The sequence below is a fragment of the Homalodisca vitripennis genome, chromosome 4 (assembly GCF_021130785.1).
Source record: "Homalodisca vitripennis isolate AUS2020 chromosome 4, UT_GWSS_2.1, whole genome shotgun sequence".
NCBI classification, from domain to species: Eukaryota; Metazoa; Arthropoda; class Insecta; order Hemiptera; family Cicadellidae; genus Homalodisca; species Homalodisca vitripennis.
The window spans coordinates 15902339-15924159 of NC_060210.1; the positions used below are offsets into that span (position 1 = coordinate 15902339).

The 21821-nt window shown below is 33.2% G+C and overlaps 1 protein-coding gene across 1 annotated transcript in view; it reads right to left on the bottom strand.

Annotated features, from left to right (window-relative positions):
- Window positions 1–2516: 2516 nt before the first annotated feature.
- Window positions 2517–21821, bottom strand: part of LOC124358992 (cytochrome P450 6k1-like) — a 37835-nt gene continuing 18530 nt past the window's right edge. The window contains exons 5-10 of the mRNA XM_046811292.1: window positions 20823–21019; window positions 18860–18981; window positions 15139–15357; window positions 11752–11858; window positions 9868–10018; window positions 2517–7606 (exon numbers count right to left, since the gene is read on the bottom strand). Of these exons, the coding sequence (XP_046667248.1) occupies window positions 7440–7606; window positions 9868–10018; window positions 11752–11858; window positions 15139–15357; window positions 18860–18981; window positions 20823–21019 (963 nt within the window). The 3' untranslated portion in view covers window positions 2517–7439. The remainder of the gene's footprint in view (window positions 7607–9867; window positions 10019–11751; window positions 11859–15138; window positions 15358–18859; window positions 18982–20822; window positions 21020–21821) is intronic.

The following is a 21821-nucleotide window of genomic DNA, read 5'->3' on the forward strand; positions in this document are numbered from 1 at the left end:
TGCCATGTTATGTAACTGTTTGGAAATAGCTAAAAACGGAATTGCTTTTAAAATACACTAGGATCTTATGACTAATATTCCAATAATGTTTGGCGCTAACAGAGAATAAACAATTTATAATGTTTATAATTCTATTGCTCAGCCCAAATAAAATGTTTAGGCAACTTCAAAGCAGTTTAGTAACAAAAATTGCGGTTCCCAAAGTATCAGGCGAAAGATGACCGCAGAGGAAAAGCCGAATATGTGGTATAGCACCACAACATCCTTATCTGTTGATTTATCAGTTCTTGTTACTAATTATTAATTATCTGTTGTTGAAAATATTTATAACATACGGTTCATTACAATAAATCGACATTTTATGCAAATTGGTAGAATTGTCCTTGAACACTTTTTTTTAATTAGAATAGTAATTGTTCATTTTTTAGTTCCTCGAATTATTAAAAAAAACTTTTGTACAATTTAATAACTCAACTTATTCAAATTTTTAACTTTTTATTCATCAATCTGCGTTTAAAAAACCAATTACTGCCGTTTTACACAATTTGTTGACCTTATTTTTCAATATTTTGAAGTTATGTGTATCAATAAATTTATTCTCATGTTTAAATGTGGGGAATACGTCAATATTATATTATAAGTTACTTCGTTGAGTGAACAACGTCTTATTTCAATTTGTAAATCGTTTACCGTGGATTTTTTTTATCTGCGACTAGTATAGAACACGTATTCCGTTTTGTTAGTAAACTTATCGTTGATTGTATTTTGGGCTGAGCGTTATAGAAGTCTATCCCTCGAGGGGCTGACAAATTTATATTTTACCTAGGTCTGTCTGTCTGTCCGACTATATCTCGTAAACTAACTGACCTTTGCAATTTTGCACGAAGCTTAATTTCTACATGGGCAACACTGAGTTCGATGATGGAGCGTTTTACTCCGCAGGATTTAGCTGAGCGTTAGCAAATATATTTACATTGTCGACTTATGTCGCAGTTAAGGTGTTAAAACAGTGTTCCCTGCCCCCAGGGAAGTTACTTTCCATTATTTGAACCAAATTTGATATAATTAAACTTATTAGTTTTTAAGATATTAATTATTATCTAAAAAAACGTACAGACAGACAGATGGGAAACTAGGCATAAGAGACCCACGTTCATATTGTGATGTTTGCCTTGACCTGAGCAATAACGTGATATACCTTTGTCCAGAGAGTTACGGGATACTCTGTATAATAAGCTGCAGTGTTTTAAAATTTTTGTGTACTTATTATTTACTTTCAACATATGTTTGTAAAACTTCAAAACCCGTGTAACGTAGTACTCTAGACCGAATATAGTTGGCACTTATAGGGTTATGGTCCGAAAAGTGAATGAACGCGTGCGGTTCAGTGCTCCTTGTTTTTCAGGCCGCAAGGATATTATTACCTCGCTGATGCCACAGTAATCAACTGTTTTGGCGGAAACTTCATACAGACTTCCTGTGCTTCTTACACGGCTCATGGCGTCGAGCCGGGAGAACATTATGGTGATTGCAACTCAAATTTGTCGGTTTGGACAATTGGCATCACGCACCGGGTCTCTTTGTTTCACCATTTCTGTTTTCGATTGACCTTTACCAGCGTAATCGGAACGTCTCGGGCTCGATTCCCGGTAAAGGAAAAATAATTGCAAGCGAATTCGGACATTCTTTTTTTGAAGTTTTTTGTCGATGGAAGGATTGTGGAGGAGCAGAGGGTTTCCGGACATTTGCCATTGCTCAATGATAAAATAAAATCTGATCTCAATCTGATCTCTTCTTCAGGTAAATAAATAACCTAACACATAATTAAAAACTAGGTTAAAATAAACAAATCATACCAGTTAGGAATCACAACCACCATGTTGTGTGTCAACTGTACTAACTGTAAAACATGCACTTAACACAACACTAATTATTAAAACTGAACTAAAGAATGCAGGTGGTTTCATGCTGGAAGAAGGACGTAGTGGATTTGATTCCTGACATGCGTGTCACAACGCTCTGGTATGATTTGTTTTATTTTAACCTAGTTTGCATTTATTTATTAAGTTAGTTATGTACCTGAAGAAGAGATCAGATAGCAGATCTCTAAAACTGCTATTGGAGTCTAAGAACCCTGAAAAAAGACTCCATACATAATTGGAAATTATCAGGACAGCCGAAAACCTTACATCGAAAATTTTACATCAGCTTTGGAAATATACCAGATTCGCCAACAATTTGTGTTCGAGCTTTCCAAAATTGTATGAAAAATTAATTATATGTTTTCTAAAAAAAAAAAAAAAAAAAAAAAAAAAACTATATTTATGGTACAACACGTCATTCATATTTAGATCTTCCTAGGATATTTTAAGAATAGCTTATTTAGTATTGTACTCGTACTAATTTCTTTTGCTACAGCTCTAAATTGGAATTCATGCACTTAGAACATTAGCGACTTCCTTGGAACTGTGGGTAAAGGATACCTGGAGTATTAGTGATAAAAAAATTCTAAGTCATAAGATCCATTTAGTTTAATATTGCTTTAACAAAATTAACAACAACACAAGTGAAAAAACAGAGTATGGGTAGACACTAATTAACCTACAAACTGAATGTACTCAACTGTCGTATTATAATAATATATTCGTGGCTAACTAAAATTAATTATTGTTTAATTATCGAGAAAGAGTTTTAATGCTAAATGTGAAATGTTGCTAAAAACGTGTAAATAATGTGCAAAGTGTAGCAAGAACAATAATCAACTAACTACGTAAACTATAATTAACGAGAATAGGCGTAGACAATATTATTGTCAATATAAAACATATTTCCACAACAGTTAATACTTTCTCAATTAAATTAAAATGCATTAAGTTATGCTATAAACTCACTTTACCCTGTTGTCACCCAAAGGTAAGTTTATTATAAAGTAGTGTATGTTAAAGTTTAAATTAAATTAAACTGGGAAGAGTTCTAAGAAGAAGTAAGAAATAGTCTATAAAAACCCTTATTTCTAATACAACTTAGTAATAAATTATACAGTACTAAAATTAAATACGTTTAAAACTACAAAACTGCAACAAAAACAAAAATCAAAAGTGTACGAAAAAGCTGGAAGGATAACATGATTAAGGATATTTCTGATCTTAATATAATGAATACTGGCAATAATTGAACATGACATTTGCTCTCTTCATCACATGTCGAGCCCTAACGAATTTAAGCTGTGTGCATTTTTCATAGGAATAAAAACAAAATCAAAGTAACACTTTTTATTGCCGTGGACAATGTAAAAATTATATGGAAAAAGTCACTTCGGATTAGTCTATAATTTTTACATCCTTTCACAATACTAGATTCAGACATACAATCTTTACATTCATGCACACCACTCACTCGCCAATTCTCTCCACCGCCAACTCCAGTGTCAGTCCTCTAGATTGGAGGTCTCCCAACTATAATCCAAAACTCGCCGGCACTATAACATGCCTTAGATGCTAAAAAGGGTTTCAGACGAAATTTTAACGCCTTAGGGCGTTTGTTCATTTTTCATGGAATCGGGCAATCTGTTGATGAGACGAACACCTGCCTACGAGGGCAACCTTATCTACAAAACTTTGGACACAATATGACCTTCAGCTAGTACAATAAAAATAAAAACTAAGGCCAAAAGTGCTTACTCACTCCTACCTCCCATGATAAAACTTCCTTCTCAAATTTTCGAGATGGAAAATCCATGTTTTACGTTACATCACATTCTGTGGAGTAGGTTACATCAAGGGTTACCGAACCTTTTTGACCCACGGGTCCTTTTACTTAACAGATCAATTTCGGTGGCGCAACGTACTCCAATACAATACCCATCCCATATACGCTGCTATACATTTTACTCCATAGGCTGTGATGTATATACTCAGTTATAATACATGTAAGGCTTTATTGATCTTAGAAAATAATTATTAACAGCGATATTTATAATCTTATTATCATGTACTGTGATGAAAGGAAGAGATGCACTTAAAAATAAGACTGAATAAAAAATTGCATCTTTGAAAGAGACGAGTAAAGGAGTTATATTTACATAAATAATTAATGCAAAATAACAATTGAAATTTAATGGATTAAAAATAATTTTATACTTTAAATCTTCTGCAGTAGTGTGATGTTGGATGTGGTTTTCTTTATAAGTTCGTAAAATCGTGATGAACCTACTGGCTTATTGGAATAAAACCTTGAGTTTTATTCCAATAAAACAAAAACGATCCTTACTTTTGGTAGTAGACTCACGACCGAATAAGCATTCCAATGATTTTTTATATTTCTTATAAAGTTGTATTCGTTGAGAATTTCAATGAGGATGTGCAAAAAAGTTCGAGACAGCAATAAATATATTTAAAAATATACAAATGCGTTTGGGTGTGTCGTATTAACTATACGAATAAAATAAGACATCCCTATTTGTTTTACGACCAAAAATACATGGGTAACTGTGTTTGAGTTTTAAGATTATTGTTAGGGATTCAAATCAAGATGGCTGCCAGAACAGCCGCATCGTGAGGTTTACTTTACATTTAGATTTATAGCAGATTCGACAATTGCAGAAACATTACAGTAGTCATTACTAGCAAATGTATCAACCCTCGAAGAGTTATTTAATTAATATAATCAATACTGCACTAAAATTAAATTAAACCGACTTAGGGTGGGAATTATCTAATGATAAATCTGTAGAAATATAAATGGTCTGTTGCGTTTCCTCAAGGCTTGGGTTTTTTAAATTTGTAAGATACCTACCCATTGTACCGATGAAATTTCACCTTTCTCAAGGTACACTTTAGAAGATAGAACTGCAACTTGGACGGTTAGTTGATGACAGAAGTTTTACATTAATATTGTAACATAAATGAATTCTTATAGATGTCATGCAATAGTTGTTTCAAAGACGGAAACATTGTGCGTTAACAAAATGTTTCTCCAAAGTCTTTAAAATTAGCATCGGCCATTATACTACTACCAAAATTAAGACCTTTAAGGTGTTTGAGTTTGAATATTGTTCTAACGGTGTAAAACTCAAGGTAGTTTCACTACATTAAGCTTACCACGATTTCATAAACTGATAAAGCAAACCCCATCATTCATTACATTACTGCAGAGGATTTAAAGTAAAGCACGATTTTTCATTCAATAAAGTGCATTTATTATTGCGTATTGTTACGAGAATGTGGGAGAATGTTCCAGATAGACAGGTTAACCTCTGATAAAAGGGAATGTGATCGAACATTCAAGATCCCTGACTATAACAAAAGGGATAATAGATTAGTAGTGTAGTTGGAGAGAGAGCACTCAATGGGTTGGGTCAGTTCTTTTGATCCGGCCCTTCCGCACCTACTACATGAGCGATTGATGGGCACTGTGAACCTTCTCCACTTGTCTAGTAAATTCAGGAGTTTGAATATTCTCGAAGAGCCAAAATCCTTATAAGAGCTGTAGTAACACCGCAAGTCAGTAAAGTTTTAGAAATGAACTTGTGAAGTGACAAAACTCGCGATCGTGTCAGATGGAATTGTGTCAATAAGTATAGACTGTGTCACTGTTAAATAGACTCGTGTCTAAATAGATACACTATATAGTTAATAGTGGTATTTTGACAGTATACATAACTAGTAATGGTCTTATAAACAATTAGTTTATTTAAAACCGGCATAGTTATAAGTTTTTATGTATTATATTTAAATTTATTTATATGATAAATAAATATTTAACGAATTTAATATTCACCGTGTTCTATTTAAGCAAACACGTAAAAGTATTAATTATTTATGTAACTATAATTTCTTTACTCTTCTCTTTCAGTGATGCAAATGTTTATTCATTCTAGTTTTTTAAGTGTACCTTTTCCTTCCTTCATTGTTTATTATAACATGATTATAAATATCGTTATCAATAATGATTTTCTAAGATATAAAGCCTAACATGTATTATAACTTAATGAATACATCACAGCTTGTGGAATAAAATGTATAGCAGCGTATATGGGATGAGATATTGGAGTGCAACGCTCCACCGAAATTGATCTGTATAGGGGTCAAACAGTTTTGGGAACCCCTGATCTAGGCTAGAAGGTATTTTGGCCTAGAATTGTTGACGTTTTCGTTAGATCTTTCTTCTTTTGCAGCCACATGTCATGTTTATCAATTGGCGAAAAATCGCCGACTTAATTGAAAAAATAAGATGAGTCAAACTTATTTGAGTCAATCATGTGATGCATATATCTATATTACAGCAAAAATCAATAAATAAGCACAATAACCTTAAATTTAATGGATTTTATTTTTACTTCTTTAGGGAGACAGCTGCGGCGCTACGTACACTTTGGGACGCTCTGGTTTATATTATTAGGTTATTTTAGTAAGGTACCGAGGTTCTAAGGTTCACTACAGCCAGTTTTATAAAAAGTAGTAAGTGCCAGGAAAGGCACTTTATTACTATTCGACGTTGTAATGTTTTAATGGGATTACTAAACCAAGGAGTTGGGAATTTAATTATTCATTATATTTGGAGTTGGCATTTTACACTTCTATCACGTTCTGGACAATATTTTTCGTGTTGCTGGAATAGGACGAGTAATTGTATTAAACGCGGGAGCGAAGTCCGGGCGGTGACGTAACGAGGTTTGAAGAAAATTAAAATCCAATGACCAATTCGGTTGTAGCCTTCTGTAAGACAGTTCGACTGATGTTGGTAACAGGTTTGTTAAACAGCTGTTCTCATCTAGGACGGTTAAAGTTCTCACACCTCCTATACAACATTAGCAACGTTACAACATTAATAACCCATACATCAGCTTGTCATGTAATTTGATATCAGACAGTGATTTATCTACTATGCTATTTTTAAATAATCCAAACTCTTCTATCGAAAATATTCTTTTAGATAGTCAAAAATCCAAAATGGAAATAAAACCTGTAAATATGCAATTTTATAAATATAAAAATTGTAACAGGATGTAAAATATATCTGTAAATACTGTACAAAAAAATACTTTTAGTAACAGGCACACCACAGTAACGTCATTAAATATTATTTTATCCTGTTACGATAAACAGTGTCCATGAATATGTACATCGTGTTTGCTTCTGCATTGTGTCATATATTTTCTTGCGGTTAGCCGTAAAGTAAAGGATTTGAATTTTTGTTGTGACGGTTGAATTCGGTTTGTTCATTGCCATGAATCTTAATTTGTTAACTTTAATGGATCCCAAAACTTATGATTTAGAGCTTTACAATTAGAGAAGACAGCAATACACTTTCTCGAAATGTAGTGATTCGGTTTTGGTGTAAGACATAACCGTGACAAGCACAGGAAACCCGTTATTCTGTAAAACAATAAGTTGTTACAGTGGTTAACTTGGACAAATTGTTCTCGGTTATTTCGGCAATCACCACCTCTTCTCAAGTCGGATCCACTGTTGCTCATTTGGAGAGACAAGGACTGGAGAAGCTGACAGAGTAAGTTTTTCGGGAGTCTTGTCACAGCGCTGGATTTTGTATTTGTGGACAAGGTACGTTAGTAGCAATTTCACTTGGGTGAGACCAAACCTTAAACCTGTACAAGAAAATATTAGAACATTAAAACTAGTCAGATCCATTACGTCATGGCAAATAAACAAATAACGCTTGCTATATGTTAGGTTATCAGTGAATGAAATTAAAATATTTATAAGTAATATGAATTTTCAATACCATCATTTACTCCACAGATCACCCCAGTTATATATATATATATATATATATATATATATATATATATATATATTATAAATATATATTAATGTAATGAAAATAACTAAAACCCTTTAAATTAAAACTTTTTATTACATACACGTGTTTCGGTTTTTAACCATCTTCAGTGTACATTAACCTCTAAATAAATAAATAAATAATAAACAATGAGATATACACATGTGGACCTTTTAAATATATGTTAAATTTAAATGACACAGTTGTAATTTTCTTATTAGTAATCTGTATTTAATATTTTAATTTGTTCAAAAATTGGATTTGTCTTATTTTTCAGATTACTATTTAAAATGTTATGAGGATCTTTATTATAATTTAGATAAATGTGTAATTCTTCTTTTGTGTTTAACTTCTCTCCTTTCCTTTCGATATCTAAAATTTCCATGTTCTTTTCAATATTTGTGTAGTTATGGTCAGTCTCCAATAGGTGTTCAGCAAAATTTGATTTTATTGTAGACATGTTATTTGTTTTTAAAGCTTGTATGTGTTCTTTAAACCTTTTATTAAAATTTCTTCCAGTTTGCCCAATATAATAGCTTTCACAGTCACTACAGTTAATTTTGTATACTCCAGATTGTTTGTATAATTCCTGTTTGTCATCATTTTGGTTGACTTTGTTTTCAATAAGTTTAAATGTATTATTTCTTGTTTGGTGACTGATGGAGAATTTTGAATTTTGAAAGGTTTTTCGAACAGCTTTGTTTAATTTAGTATTGAATGGTACACATATATATTTTTGAATTTCTGTAGTATTATGATTAGGTAGTATTTTGTTGGTTTTATTAATTTTTCTTGTTTTCTTCTTAATCATTTTGTCTACAATTTGGGGTTGATATCCATTTTTGACTGTAGATGGTTAAAAACCGAAACACGTGTATGTAATAAAAAGTTTTAATTTAAAGGGTTTTAGTTATTTTCATTACATTAATATAAATAGATAACCCTATAAGTGGAGTTAATAACATAATATAAATATATATATATATATATATATATATATATATATATATATATATATATATGCTTTTATTCTTTAAAATGAGGTAACAGTTGCTGATAGAATGAAGTTATAACTCCTTGTGAATGAGGAGGACATAGCTGCACATTCAATCTATATATAAAAATAAACTTTTGTCTGCATGTCCCTTATAGAAACATAAACTATTTGACCGATCATTATGAAAATTTGTATGTATATGCATTTTTCTACGCAGAAGGTTTATATGCTATGCTCATTGATGTAACTCACCACCAGGCGGCGCTGTAAAATATAAAAGTTATCAATGCACCTGCACATTATAAACTGCAATTACGAGACAGTTACGTATATTGAATAGCCAAACACTATTGGAAGGCGCTAAGTTTTGATGTACATTTTTCTTTAAGTCCTGATTGAACTAAAGCTTGAGTATTAGACCACTTTATAATACAGTACGTGTACGTGTACAATAGCAGTAAACATTCACTTTTGACAGATTTTCTTGATTGTGGCAACAAGGTAAACTCTACATCGGCATTGGAAATATACTTCACTTGAACCAGAAGTGCTCATACACGACAAAGTTTACGAAAATCGCGCGAAGCAGCATGAAACACTTTAGACATCAACGCTCTGCGTAACCTTGCCAGATCACACAAAGTCCTTAGAATTGGTTTATTTTGGCCTGATTTATCCACAATTTATTTAAAACTTTGGGGTAGCAGCGCCAAAATGTAATCTAGTAATTTAGTCTACAATAATAGCTGTCAGAATAATTTTCCAATTAAACACAAGAAAGTTATGTAGGAATACGTGATGGAAATTTTGGATACTAGACTATTCTTAACGATTGAACATAAAAATACGCGTTCAATTAATTTCTTCATAGCAATCACGTATTGGTATGAGAGAAAATACTTCTAACAAGTCAGTTAAAGCGATAGGTCAACTATAGAAAGTGTCTGTTTTTAATTGATTTAATGTTCACAACTAATAAACAAACAAATTGTTTATAGAAGAATGAAAATTTATGACGATAAAAAAATGATAAAATAACAATAAAAATTAAAGAGAGAAATACAACATACCGGGACATATCCTGGGTCCCTCCCCGAAAGGCATGTACGTGTAAGCAGGTCTCTGAGCCTTGTTTTCCTTAGAGAACCTCTCAGGATCGAAAACTTCCGGATCCGGGTAGTATTGTGGATCGTGGTGGATCGAGTACACAGGGATGACTACCTGTAAATTATAACTAGAGGATTAAATAATGGCATTTCACTAGTTTTGGTGAAACGCTTCAACCACTTTAATTTACAGCTGAATCAACATGATATCTAATTTTATTTCAAACATTTTGTTAGAAAAATTAGAAAAATGAGATATAGAGAGAGTCGTGTTGAGAAGCTTTCAGGGAGCTGGGCTTGCTGACTTTTCCTTGTCTCTATATTCTTGAGGTGATCGTGTACTGCAAATTCAATTCAAAGCTGTGACGTTTATCAATATGAAACCAGAGGGAGGGACAACTTTTGAATTCAACAACTTACACTGATGTTATCTCAACACCAAAAAAATAAATTCAATAAAAATTCTGGTAATCAAAATAAATTTCAAACTCGACTCAAGCGCCTTTTTGTGCCCAAAGCGTTTTGCTCTGTTGATGAACTATGATAAGCCTCTGGGATATTTGAAAGTGCTGAATTCTGAAGTCAGCGTCACTGTGTTTGAATGCATGTGTGTCTACATTTGTAAATATGAATGTCTCGATGAGAGACCTATTGAATTACGAAATGTGTTGACGATTGAGATAAAGTCTATATTTGGAATATAATGAAACACAAGGATTATATTACTCAATTAAACTATTTTAAAAGTTTTCAAACTCTTTGGAGTGAACCAAATAGACATTAAGTGTATATCAATTTAACTTTAATTTGGGAAAAAACCTAATATAAGTTTATTTTTTATATAAATTAAAAAATACCTGTATTTTATGCGTGAAAGTGCGTGCGACCACCCCTACCGCACCCTCCCGTCGCCTTCTCTCATTGTGTCAGTAAGAACAAGTTCAAAGTTCAAGTTTTATAATCAATGTTTATAAAATGGTTATTTGTTTTCCTGTTCTTTCTTATGTATCTTAGTTACCACTAAAGATTATGTAATAATTAAACGTCTTTTTGATTTCAGTAATAAGTAGGAGTCAACAGACTCAACTCTTTGGTGGCTTATACAGAAAACACACAACAGTTGTGGTTAAAATATGAGTTTGTTAGTGAAATTTTAGAAAAAATAAGTGTTTTTATAATACTAGACAAATAACAGCTGTTTCTGATACTTAATGTTTTCCATACAGTGATTGTTTTTCGTTACCTCATAAGAAAATCTGGAAAATCAGCTGGTGCACACTGCAAGATTTATCAACTAATCTCTTTTTATCTCATTTAAGCCTCAGCGTCAGCTATGCCGGCTTCGAGTGCACTGGTTTTTTTATATTATTATTATTATTATTACATGATTGGACCTCCCCGGGATTTGAACCCGTGATCTCTCGGTTAGAGAGCCGAGACTATAACCATTAGTTTACGGAGGAGGACGTAAACTAATCTTAAAGTTTGCTATTGTTTCGGTAGAAGTAAATGCAAAATACACAGCTGTTTTGCTGTTGTTTACTGTTTTGATATGTAAACTTGAAATTATTAAAATTTTGAGTTTATTATTGAATAAACATTAAATTAATGCCGCCTAATTATTATTTTAACTTGGAGTGACAGTCCATTGATGCATTTTTATGATTTTAATGTCTTAAGGTATTTTGCACACCTGCAGAAAAGGTTAAATTTCAATCATCGAAAGGAAGTGTTTTAATTTTTTTTACATATATATGACTAATGTACGAAATCTTACTACCCTTTTACATCATCTGTCTACCTTGTAAATTAAAAAAATCAAGCAAAAAACATTACATGCTGACTTACAGAACATCCGACCGGAATTTCCACACTCTTCCCGTCTACATCGAAGTTTATTGCTTTGGTGCACTCTCGATCGTAAACGTACATGATGGGGTACTTCCGAAGAGATTCTGGAAATAATTACACCAAGTTAGGTTTTCGGATAAATCTTTTAGGTTTAACTCTTCAAACCGGGGGCTGGAAAAACTTCTTGTATGTTTTCCTGTCTTTGTGTATACACAAAAGGCTATCTCAAGAAAGTATTGAGCTACATCTTACATAGGCAACATTGAGTTCAATGATGTGATTATCCCCCATGGGCGTCATCAAAGCTCATCATTCAAGAGACTGGAAACATTAACCTTCTGTCTATATGCGTGTCCGTAGGATAACGAATTGAGATACAGAGTTGAAATTTTGCAAGAAGCTTAATTTCTCGAGTTCTTCAGTTTGGTGTTGGTGAATGTCCTTCACGTGAGGTCTGAAGGAAACAGGATTTTCCGGATGGCAAATGCCATCGTTCAGTGATACAAAAAAATCAGTAACATTAAGTTTTTGAGATCTGCCTCAAACATTGCACACCATTATTGCAGAAACGAAGTGTTACTGATTCTTTGTATCACTAAACGATAGCAAATGTGCGGAAAATTCCTGTTTCTTCACCATCCTTCCGTCGCCAAAACAAACATCAAACAAACGTGAAGTCTCTCATACTTGATGAAAGCTATTACCAAGGTTTACATACTCTCCCAATGCATATATTTAAAGGAAACAGGATTTTTTCGGACATTTGCCATCGTTCAGTGAAACAAGAAATCAGTAACACTACGTTTCGAGATCTGCAATCTGATCTCTTCTTCAGGTAAAGAACTAACCTAATACATAATTATAAACTAGGTTAAAATAAACAAATCTTACCAAAGCGTTGTGGCACGCCTAAGTCAGGAATCACAACCACCATGTTGTTTGTCAACTTCACTAACTCTAAAAACATGCACTTAATAAAAAACTATACACAACACTAATCATTAAAACTGAACTACCAGTTTGTCAGTTTGTTGTGTTGTGAAACGTAGTGTTAGGCCTACTGATTTCTTTTTTCACTGAACGATGGCAAATGTCCGAAAACATCCTGATTCCTTCACAATCCTTCCATCGTCAAAAATAACCTTCAAACAAAGAATTGATTCGGGGAATATATATTTATATTTGTGATTTTCGAAAAAGACGTCCACACTGAAGATTATTCTGAAAATACAGCTGCTCGCAAAGTAGAGAATGTAGAAGATAAATTATTAATGGAAATGATTCCTTGTGATGTAATCAATTTTAAAACCTCTAAACGAACACAAAGGAAAAGGAGAAAATGGAAAAGGTGAAGAATGATGGTAATGGGGGTGGTATGCACAACACTGACTTACTTTACTTTACTAACTTACACAGAGGGGTGGGTGGGAGGATCTCTGTTCCACTCAGATCTTGTACCTCTATTGTTATTTTACTCCTGGTATAAAGTTCATCAGACTCTTGGTTGTGATTTTCTTTAGCAACCAAGACGTTATTACCTATAATAATGTAATTCCATCCTACTGATGGGTTGTCTTGAACGTGGTTTCTTTCGAGGCGTAAAACCCGATTAACGCAGAAATTCTGCTCGGAACTGATTGGCGAAAGGTTGAAATCTTTTTTACTGACAACTTCGGGCTTTCGGGTGCAATATCCGTGAAATCAACATCCAAACCAAGAAGGTAGTATATAGAGAAAACTTGCGACCACCCTTAACAATCCTAAAATGGTTGAATTTTCGCAGGATTTTCTTGCTGGAGTTGGAGTTTCTTGTTGGTTTCTGTGTTGGAGAAGAACTTAGTTGCACGGAAGCCACTGCACCAACAATATGTATTTATTTATGTCCAGCAAATTACGTCAGCTAAAAAAAAAAAAAACTCCAAAAGTATGATTATTTTTGCTGTCTATGTCATGACTAAAACTCGTTATAAAACAAACAATTTGTATCACCGATTAAAAATAAAATTGTTTATTTCACTGTACTGACTTTAAAAAGGAGAGATATCCAGGGTATCCACAAAGCACTCTATCAAACTTCACCATTTGGTTTGTCAGGACAAAATAAGTAACAAATGCCATAGAGAGTGTAGTAATATCTTGGTTAAAGGGCGTCGGATGTTGAAAATTGCAAAAGTTTTATGTTTTTTCTTTTTCTTAGTTTATCTGCATATGCTTACTTACTTTTAGGCCAAATTTAACAAATAGGTAATTCTATTCCGTTACCAATTACAAAAATTTATGATATAAAACGTAAATGTGTTCAATAAACATGCTCGCGAAAATTTGATGTTTTTTTCACAAATATGACTTTTACACAGTAGAACTCTCATTTACTCTAGTGAGATACTTGTAGAGTAAAGTTTGCAGCATATAGATGGAACAAATGAAGCCTATTTTCAAGGACTTGGCAAACCCAACCAGTCAGCAAATGCTTACGTGGGGGAACTAAAAAATGCTACAGCGTTTCTAAATACCGTAATATGGTCACTGGTGCCAAAAAACACTGTTGTACCAAAAAGTACACTTGAATTAGGTGTCTATGAAGACATATACATTCATACAACTAATTAAATATTATAAAATGAAGATTCTGAAGTACATTGGAATACGTACAGGGAAGAACTGCACTGAGCGTATGAAGAAAGCTGATAAGATTAGAATCCGAAAAGTGGAGAAAAGTGTAGAAAACCTTGAAAAAATTCAGAAAAAAAAAAAACAAAAAAGGCTAACAGAAAACTTGAGGATCATTGTTAAGAGCAAGAAAGCCCATTGTTAAGATATGGTTCAGGAATGTACTAAAGTAGGTCTTTACTAATTTCATATATTTTACAAAAAGTTCAATTTAAAAAGTTTTTTTTATAGTCTATCTACTGCTGCTAAAGAAGCGTTCAAGATATCAAAGTAATGTTTTTGATTTGTTCAGAAAATTAGGTTCAACATTTTAAGGAGAGGAAATTCCAAAATAAGCGAAAAATAAAACGTTAGTAGTAAATTTTATTTAAAATGTTTACCTAAAAAGTAGGTAATTAAAACAATGTTTTTTATCTGTTGTATGAAAAAAAACTGTCTATTCATTTTAAAAAGATCAAGGCCCAACCTTTAAAATAAAACGTAAACCAACATTTTATATTTTTAACTGTGTTAAAAACGTACATAAACGTACGCAAATAGGACCATCCGATTCCATTTAAATCTGTTCGTGTTTTTTGGGGAAAATTAATCTTCTACATTGATATCGAGTGCATGTAGACCCCACTTGGAAAAGTAAATAATATTTCAGTCGTCTTGAAATCTACCTACTTTCTCCGACAGACTTCGAACGACTACTGTGTATTGTGGTGGTACCTTGAACTACTTTGTCCAGATAAGGAAGGTTGTACGCAACGTCCACATCTATGTTCCCTTCGTCACCAAAGGCTTCCAGGATCTCCTCATGGAGAGTGACCTGAACGTCAGGGTTCAAGGCCAGTTCATAGATCGCTGCACTCGCAGTCATCGCTGCCGTCTCGAAACCTTCTATGAAGAACGTCATCGCGTACGACATGATGTCTTCCAGTTTGTTGCCTGAACGTAGAACATATTAGTTAATAGCAACCATAAAACAATGTTTGTCTGTGTAATATTAAAATGTATACAAACAGTACAGTTTAATTATATTATCTTAGCTTGTTGAATATGAAATTCCTCTGAATTTAGTATTTGCGGCAATAGACCATATTACAAACTAGTTACAGTTATAATGGATGGTCCAGTTACATAACCTTCAAAATCAAATAACTCTTAGCGCTTAACAAGATAACAAATACGAGAATACAATAACAAAAATTACCTGGTGCAATGACTCCTACAATGTGGATAAATGGTGACAAGCAATTAAAAGAGAGAAATAATAACAATCATAGACTAATAAAACATAACAGTGATAATAAATATTTAAAAAAACCAAACCAAAAAGTCAACAACCGCGACAACAATAGGCCTAATACTTAATTCTAAATTCATTAGGAGAAATAGCAATTGTCCACCCATCCGTCTTCAATGCCTACCGTGATCAAGAATAATAATTAAGTATAAATCATTAGAAGAAATGTCAACTGTCCACCCATCCTACTTCAATGAAATACCGCGATCAAGAATAATAATTAAGTATAAATCATTAGGAGAAATAGCAACTATCCACCCATCTTACTTCAATGCCTACCGTGATCAAGAATAATAATTAAGTATAATCCTTAGAAGAAAAGTCAACTGTCCACCCATCCTACTTCAATGCCTACCGCGATCAAGAAAAATAATTAAGTATAAATCATTAGGAGAAATAGCAACTATCCACCCATCCTACTTCAATGCCTACCGCGATCAAGAATAATAATTAAGTATAAATCATTAGAAGAAATATCAATTATCCACCCATCCTACTTCAATGCCTACCGCGATCAAGAATAATAAGTAAGTATAAATCATTAGGAGAAATAGCAACTATCCACCCATCTTACTTCAATGTCTACCGTGATCAAGAATAATAATTAAGTATAAATCATTAGGAGAAATAACAACTATCCACCCATCCTACTTCAATGCCTACCGTGATCAAGAATAATAATTAAGTATAAATCATTAGGAGAAATAGCAACTATCCACCCATCCTACTTCAATGCCTACCGCGATCAAGAATAATAATTAAGTATAAATCATTAGAAGAAACTGTCAACTGTCCACCCATCCTACTTCAATGCCTACCGCGATCAAGAATAATAATTAAGTATAAATCATTAGAAGAACTGTTAACTGTCCACCCATCCTACTTCAATGCCTACCGCGATCAAGAATAATAATTAAGTATAAATCATTAGGAGAAATAGCAACTATCCACCCATCCTACTTCAATGCCTACCGTGATCAAGAATAATAATTAAGTATAAATCATTAGGAGAAATAGCATCTATCCACCCATCCATCTTCAATGCCTACCGCGATCAAGAATAATAATTAAGTATAAATCATTAGAAGAACTGTCAACTGTCCACCCATCATACTTCAATGCCTACCGCGATCAAGAATAATAATTAAGTATAAATCATTAATATCAACTGTCCACCCATCCTACTTCAATGCCTACCGCGATCAAGAATAATAATTAAGTATAAATCATTAGGAGAAATAGCAACTATCCACCCATCCTACTTCAATGCCTACCGTGATCAAGAATAATAATTAAGTATAAATCATTAGGAGAAATAGCATCTATCCACCCATCCATCTTCAATGCCTACCGCGATCAAGAATAATAATTAAGTATAAATCATTAGAAGAACTGTCAACTGTCCACCCATCATACTTCAATGCCTACCGCGATCAAGAATAATAATTAAGTATAAATCATTAGAAAAAATATCAACTGTCCACCCATCCTACTTCAATGCCTACCGCGATCAAGAATAATTATTAAGTATAAATCATTAGGAGAAATAGCAACTATCCACCCATCTTACTTCAATGCCTACCGTGATCAAGAATAATAATTAAGTATAATCCTTAGAAGAAAAGTCAACTGTCCACCCATCCTACTTCAATGCCTACCGCGATCAAGAAAAATAATTAAGTATAAATCATTAGGAGAAATAGCAACTATCCACCCATCCTACTTCAATGCCTACCGCGATCAAGAATAATAATTAAGTATAAATCATTAGAAGAAATATCAATTATCCGCCCATCCTACTTCAATGCCTACCGCGATCAAGAATAATAAGTAAGTATAAATCATTAGGAGAAATAGCAACTATCCACCCATCTTACTTCAATGTCTACCGTGATCAAGAATAATAATTAAGTATAAATCATTAGGAGAAATAACAACTATCCACCCATCCTACTTCAATGCCTACCGTGATCAAGAATAATAATTAAGTATAAATCATTAGGAGAAATAGCAACTATCCACCCATCCTACTTCAATGCCTACCGCGATCAAGAATAATAATTAAGTATAAATCATTAGAAGAACTGTCAACTATCCACCCATCTTACTTCAATGTCTACCGTGATCAAGAATAATTATTAAGTATAAATCATTAGGAGAAATAGCAACTATCCACCCATCCATCTTCAATGCCTACCGCGATCAAGAATAATGATTAAGTATAAATCATTAGAAGAACTGTCAACTGTCCACCCATCCTACTTCAATGCCTACCGCGATCAAGAATAATAATTAAGTATAAATCCTTAGAAGAACTGTCAACTATCCACCCATCCATCTTAAATGCTTACCGCGATCAAGAATAATAATTAAGTATAAATCATTAGAAGAACTGTCAACTGTCCACCCATCCTACTTCAATGCCTACCGCGATCAAGAATAATAATTAAGTATAAATCATTAGAAGAAATGTCAACTGTCCACCCATCCATCTTCAATGCCCACACCCTCTTTTGGATAGATAAGAAAAACAATTTTTCCTTATTTCCGTTTTCATTATACAAGTTTCAAACGGTTGTGACCAGATGTTTTTTTTAACACCAAAAACTATTGATGTTTTAGATTATCAATTTAGAGGTCCGAAACAAAGCGTTATTTCAAAATAAAAAAATAATCTGAACCTAACCTAGAATAATGTGGTAAATGGTTCCAGGTTAGAGCTATAAGAACAATTAATTTCTGCAAGTGAACACTGAGTTCTCTTGGTTTAAATTGGATGATGAAATCCACGTAAATTAATAAATATTTCTAAAGATGGGAAGCAAATATGCCACTATGCTAATGCTACCTTATAATTATTTTGGAAATAAGTTTATTATTTGATTTTATTTAGCTAATGTTCAAGTATGTCATTTTTTGTATATAACAATATACTAGGTTGATGAAAAAACTTAATGTATAATCAATAACGAATTTCCATTATAGATCCATGTTATATTCTAATAATCTATTAAAAAATATACACTCTTTTTATAAGAAAAATTCGGGTGACATGGAGAGTTGACGAAAAGACTGCTTAAATAGTATGTGCCCATAAGCTTGAAATACTCTACAAATAAGTTACTCTGTAGCACAAATACTGACCTGGTTCTTTTTTCATGAAGTACTGGAATAAGTCATTTCTGACAACGCCATTCTTACTCCTGAAGTCGATCACATCTTGGACAATACTTTCAACAAAGTTGTTAACTACAGTTGGCACAAATCTGTGAGAACAGGACGTCATGATTAATGTAAACTTGATCTAAATCTATTGCTCATAAATACGTGTATGATTAAACGACAGCAAGAATCAAATTCTTAGTATATATTTGCAATACCTTGGGTTCCTGTGTTATTTCATTTCCGGTAGATAAAAGGCAGAATATGATAACTAAGTCACGTGACTGTTTAAAAAGACTGGATAGCTGATAAGGAACTGCTATGAGGCGAGTAAGGAAACCGATGGTGTCACGCTCATTGTCCATGTTCTAACACCTTCAGACATCCATTCTATTCCAGGGCAATTCCCTTTGCAATAATTCAGTTCATGTCAATGCCTTGAATTTAGATTGTGGAAGAGTGGAAGGCCCAGCATAAACTAATGTATGCATGTAGCCACAAGAAATGAACTAATCAAAGGATTAAAAATAGTTTTTTCCCTTTTTTTATTTATATTTGTTGCAATTTAAACTCCGAAATAGGTCTAGAAGCATTTTTCTGACAGAAAACCATGAAAGAGGAACCCATCTCAAGCCGTTCTTACAGTTGCTAGACGAATGCTAGATGTATTTTTCTGACATAATTCCGTTAAAGAGGAATCCATCTCAAGCCATCTTCAATTTCCTCACTCGCCTCAAGTAAATCATATTTATTGTGTGATTATTGAGGGTGTGCAGAAAGGAGAAAAGCAAAACAAGATGAATATGTCGTTTATCAGCTTTATACGAGACGTACATATTAATTGAATGAATTTGCACAGTTTTTGTTCCGTTTGACCAACCAGTGTATCCTGAAGATTTGGAACGATTTTGTATACGTTTTATACGACAAGAACTACCTCTATCTCTGAAACGTAGGAATCTATTCATTCTGAAGAGAAACCAGTGGTGATTCCACATATTTAATAGACCTGAACAGGATGTGGATTGGGTAGTGCATTCATTCAAGAAATCTCAGAGAAGGAGGAGATAACCCAAGAGAGTGACATCTAGGACAGAAATTCGGGATTAAGACAAGCTAAAGAATTACTTGGAATCCTAGCTGAGCTGAGAAGTTTATCAGCCTCGATAGGAACAAGCTTAGAGTTTCCCTTGACTTCCTTTCAGGGCATTAGAATGTCAGTGAACATCCGAGCTTATTTTGAGAGAAGATGGTATTTGACAATGTTTGGATGGGCTAAAAATACCCACATATAATGGAAGAATGAATGGAAGATACACTTGCTACTTGAGGATCTAAACTCCTAGAATGGCATCAAGTTGAACCAGAAGAACAAGCCTTAACTCCATGCAAATGTTCAGGAAGCAAGATTTACAGAAATAATATAACTGGGATTATCTTTTGTGAGGTTGGAATAGGAAAGCATAACTTACAGTCACGATGCAATAATTCTTCTCATTCACTTAAATAATACCATTATAGTTTGTTTTATTGTTGTATACCATGGTTTTATGGCTATTACAAATGAATTATTTAAGTACTCAGTAATCAGTTAGTGGTGAACATAATGATTTGAATTTGCTTGAAATATATAGTACGAAACTCGTACATCTCGTACTGTTTTATTTTACTATGCATGTATTATTTACTAAATTTTTTTAAAGAAAATAGAATATTCTTATGTTTTCGTAATAAAGTATTTAGAATGACAAAAGTAACATTTTTTACTTCCACATGTTTCAACCAGTGAATTGGCTGCTCAAAAAACCACTATATCTATCAAATATGTGGCCACGTGGTCGTATTGTTGGAAGCTAGAGATGATAAGGACTCTGTTATTGCACTTTGTATCCATGGTGGATCTTATGAGTTTACAAATAAAATTCTAAGATAGTTTCACTAGTACCTGAGTCCCAGCAAGTTCCTAAGTCTTGGCAAGAAAAGGACTATGATGGTCTGCCACCTGAACTTGAGTTGTTCTTTCATCTGAAGGTTCCCGAGCTTGCGGAACGTCGCCTCAGGGTCTGAGAAACAGTTGCTGTTGATGCCAAACACAGTACTGGACACGTTGTCCATGGTGAACAGAGTGGCCAGTTCTTTGGCCTACCGTAAAAACAAATATTTGTCAAATAATCTCTAGATGAAAAGAAAAATCCTCAGTCATTTCTCACTACTTATTCTCTTCCTAACGTATATTATACTTAGTACCATGTGTATTAAATAGAAAACAAAGTATCTTTTACAGTAATTTGAGATTTGAAAGGGTAACAGGATTTCGGACATTTGCCATCGTTACAGGTCATAAAATGTGTAACACATATTTTGGAGGATAGGAAACTATCCTTTTCATCACATTCTTGTTGGTATCCCACTGTAGCCCGTGCTGGTGTGATGTGCGATTGTGATCTTCGTACTGTGCTCGGGACTGTGCAGTGACATCGCCTAGACTGGACTCTAAGCAGTTTTTAGGTATGTTTGAACCTTTTATTTCCCTTCTTTACTTCTTTCTGTTCTTTATTTTTATATGTATTAACAATTCCCCCACCTGGCGAAGAGATTCCAATCCTCGAAACGTTGTGTTCTACCTTTATAATCTGTAACGATGGCAAATGTCCGAAATCCTGTTATCCTTTCTAACCTTCCATCGTCAATAACAAACTTAATAAAGTTGAGAACGTTTTTTGAGAACGTAATTAAAGTTTTGAAAAAATCCAGATTTTTCTAACTACCTTAAATAATAATAAATTAGACTAAGTGTTGTTGCTCTTAAAATGAAAGAAAAAGTACATTTTTATAAATAAATTTTATAACTAATAGTGAGAAACATGATTGGAGATAGTCTACCAATCTCTATCACATTTTTATTTTTAACCACACGATGCTTTAACTGCACAAATAAATCTGT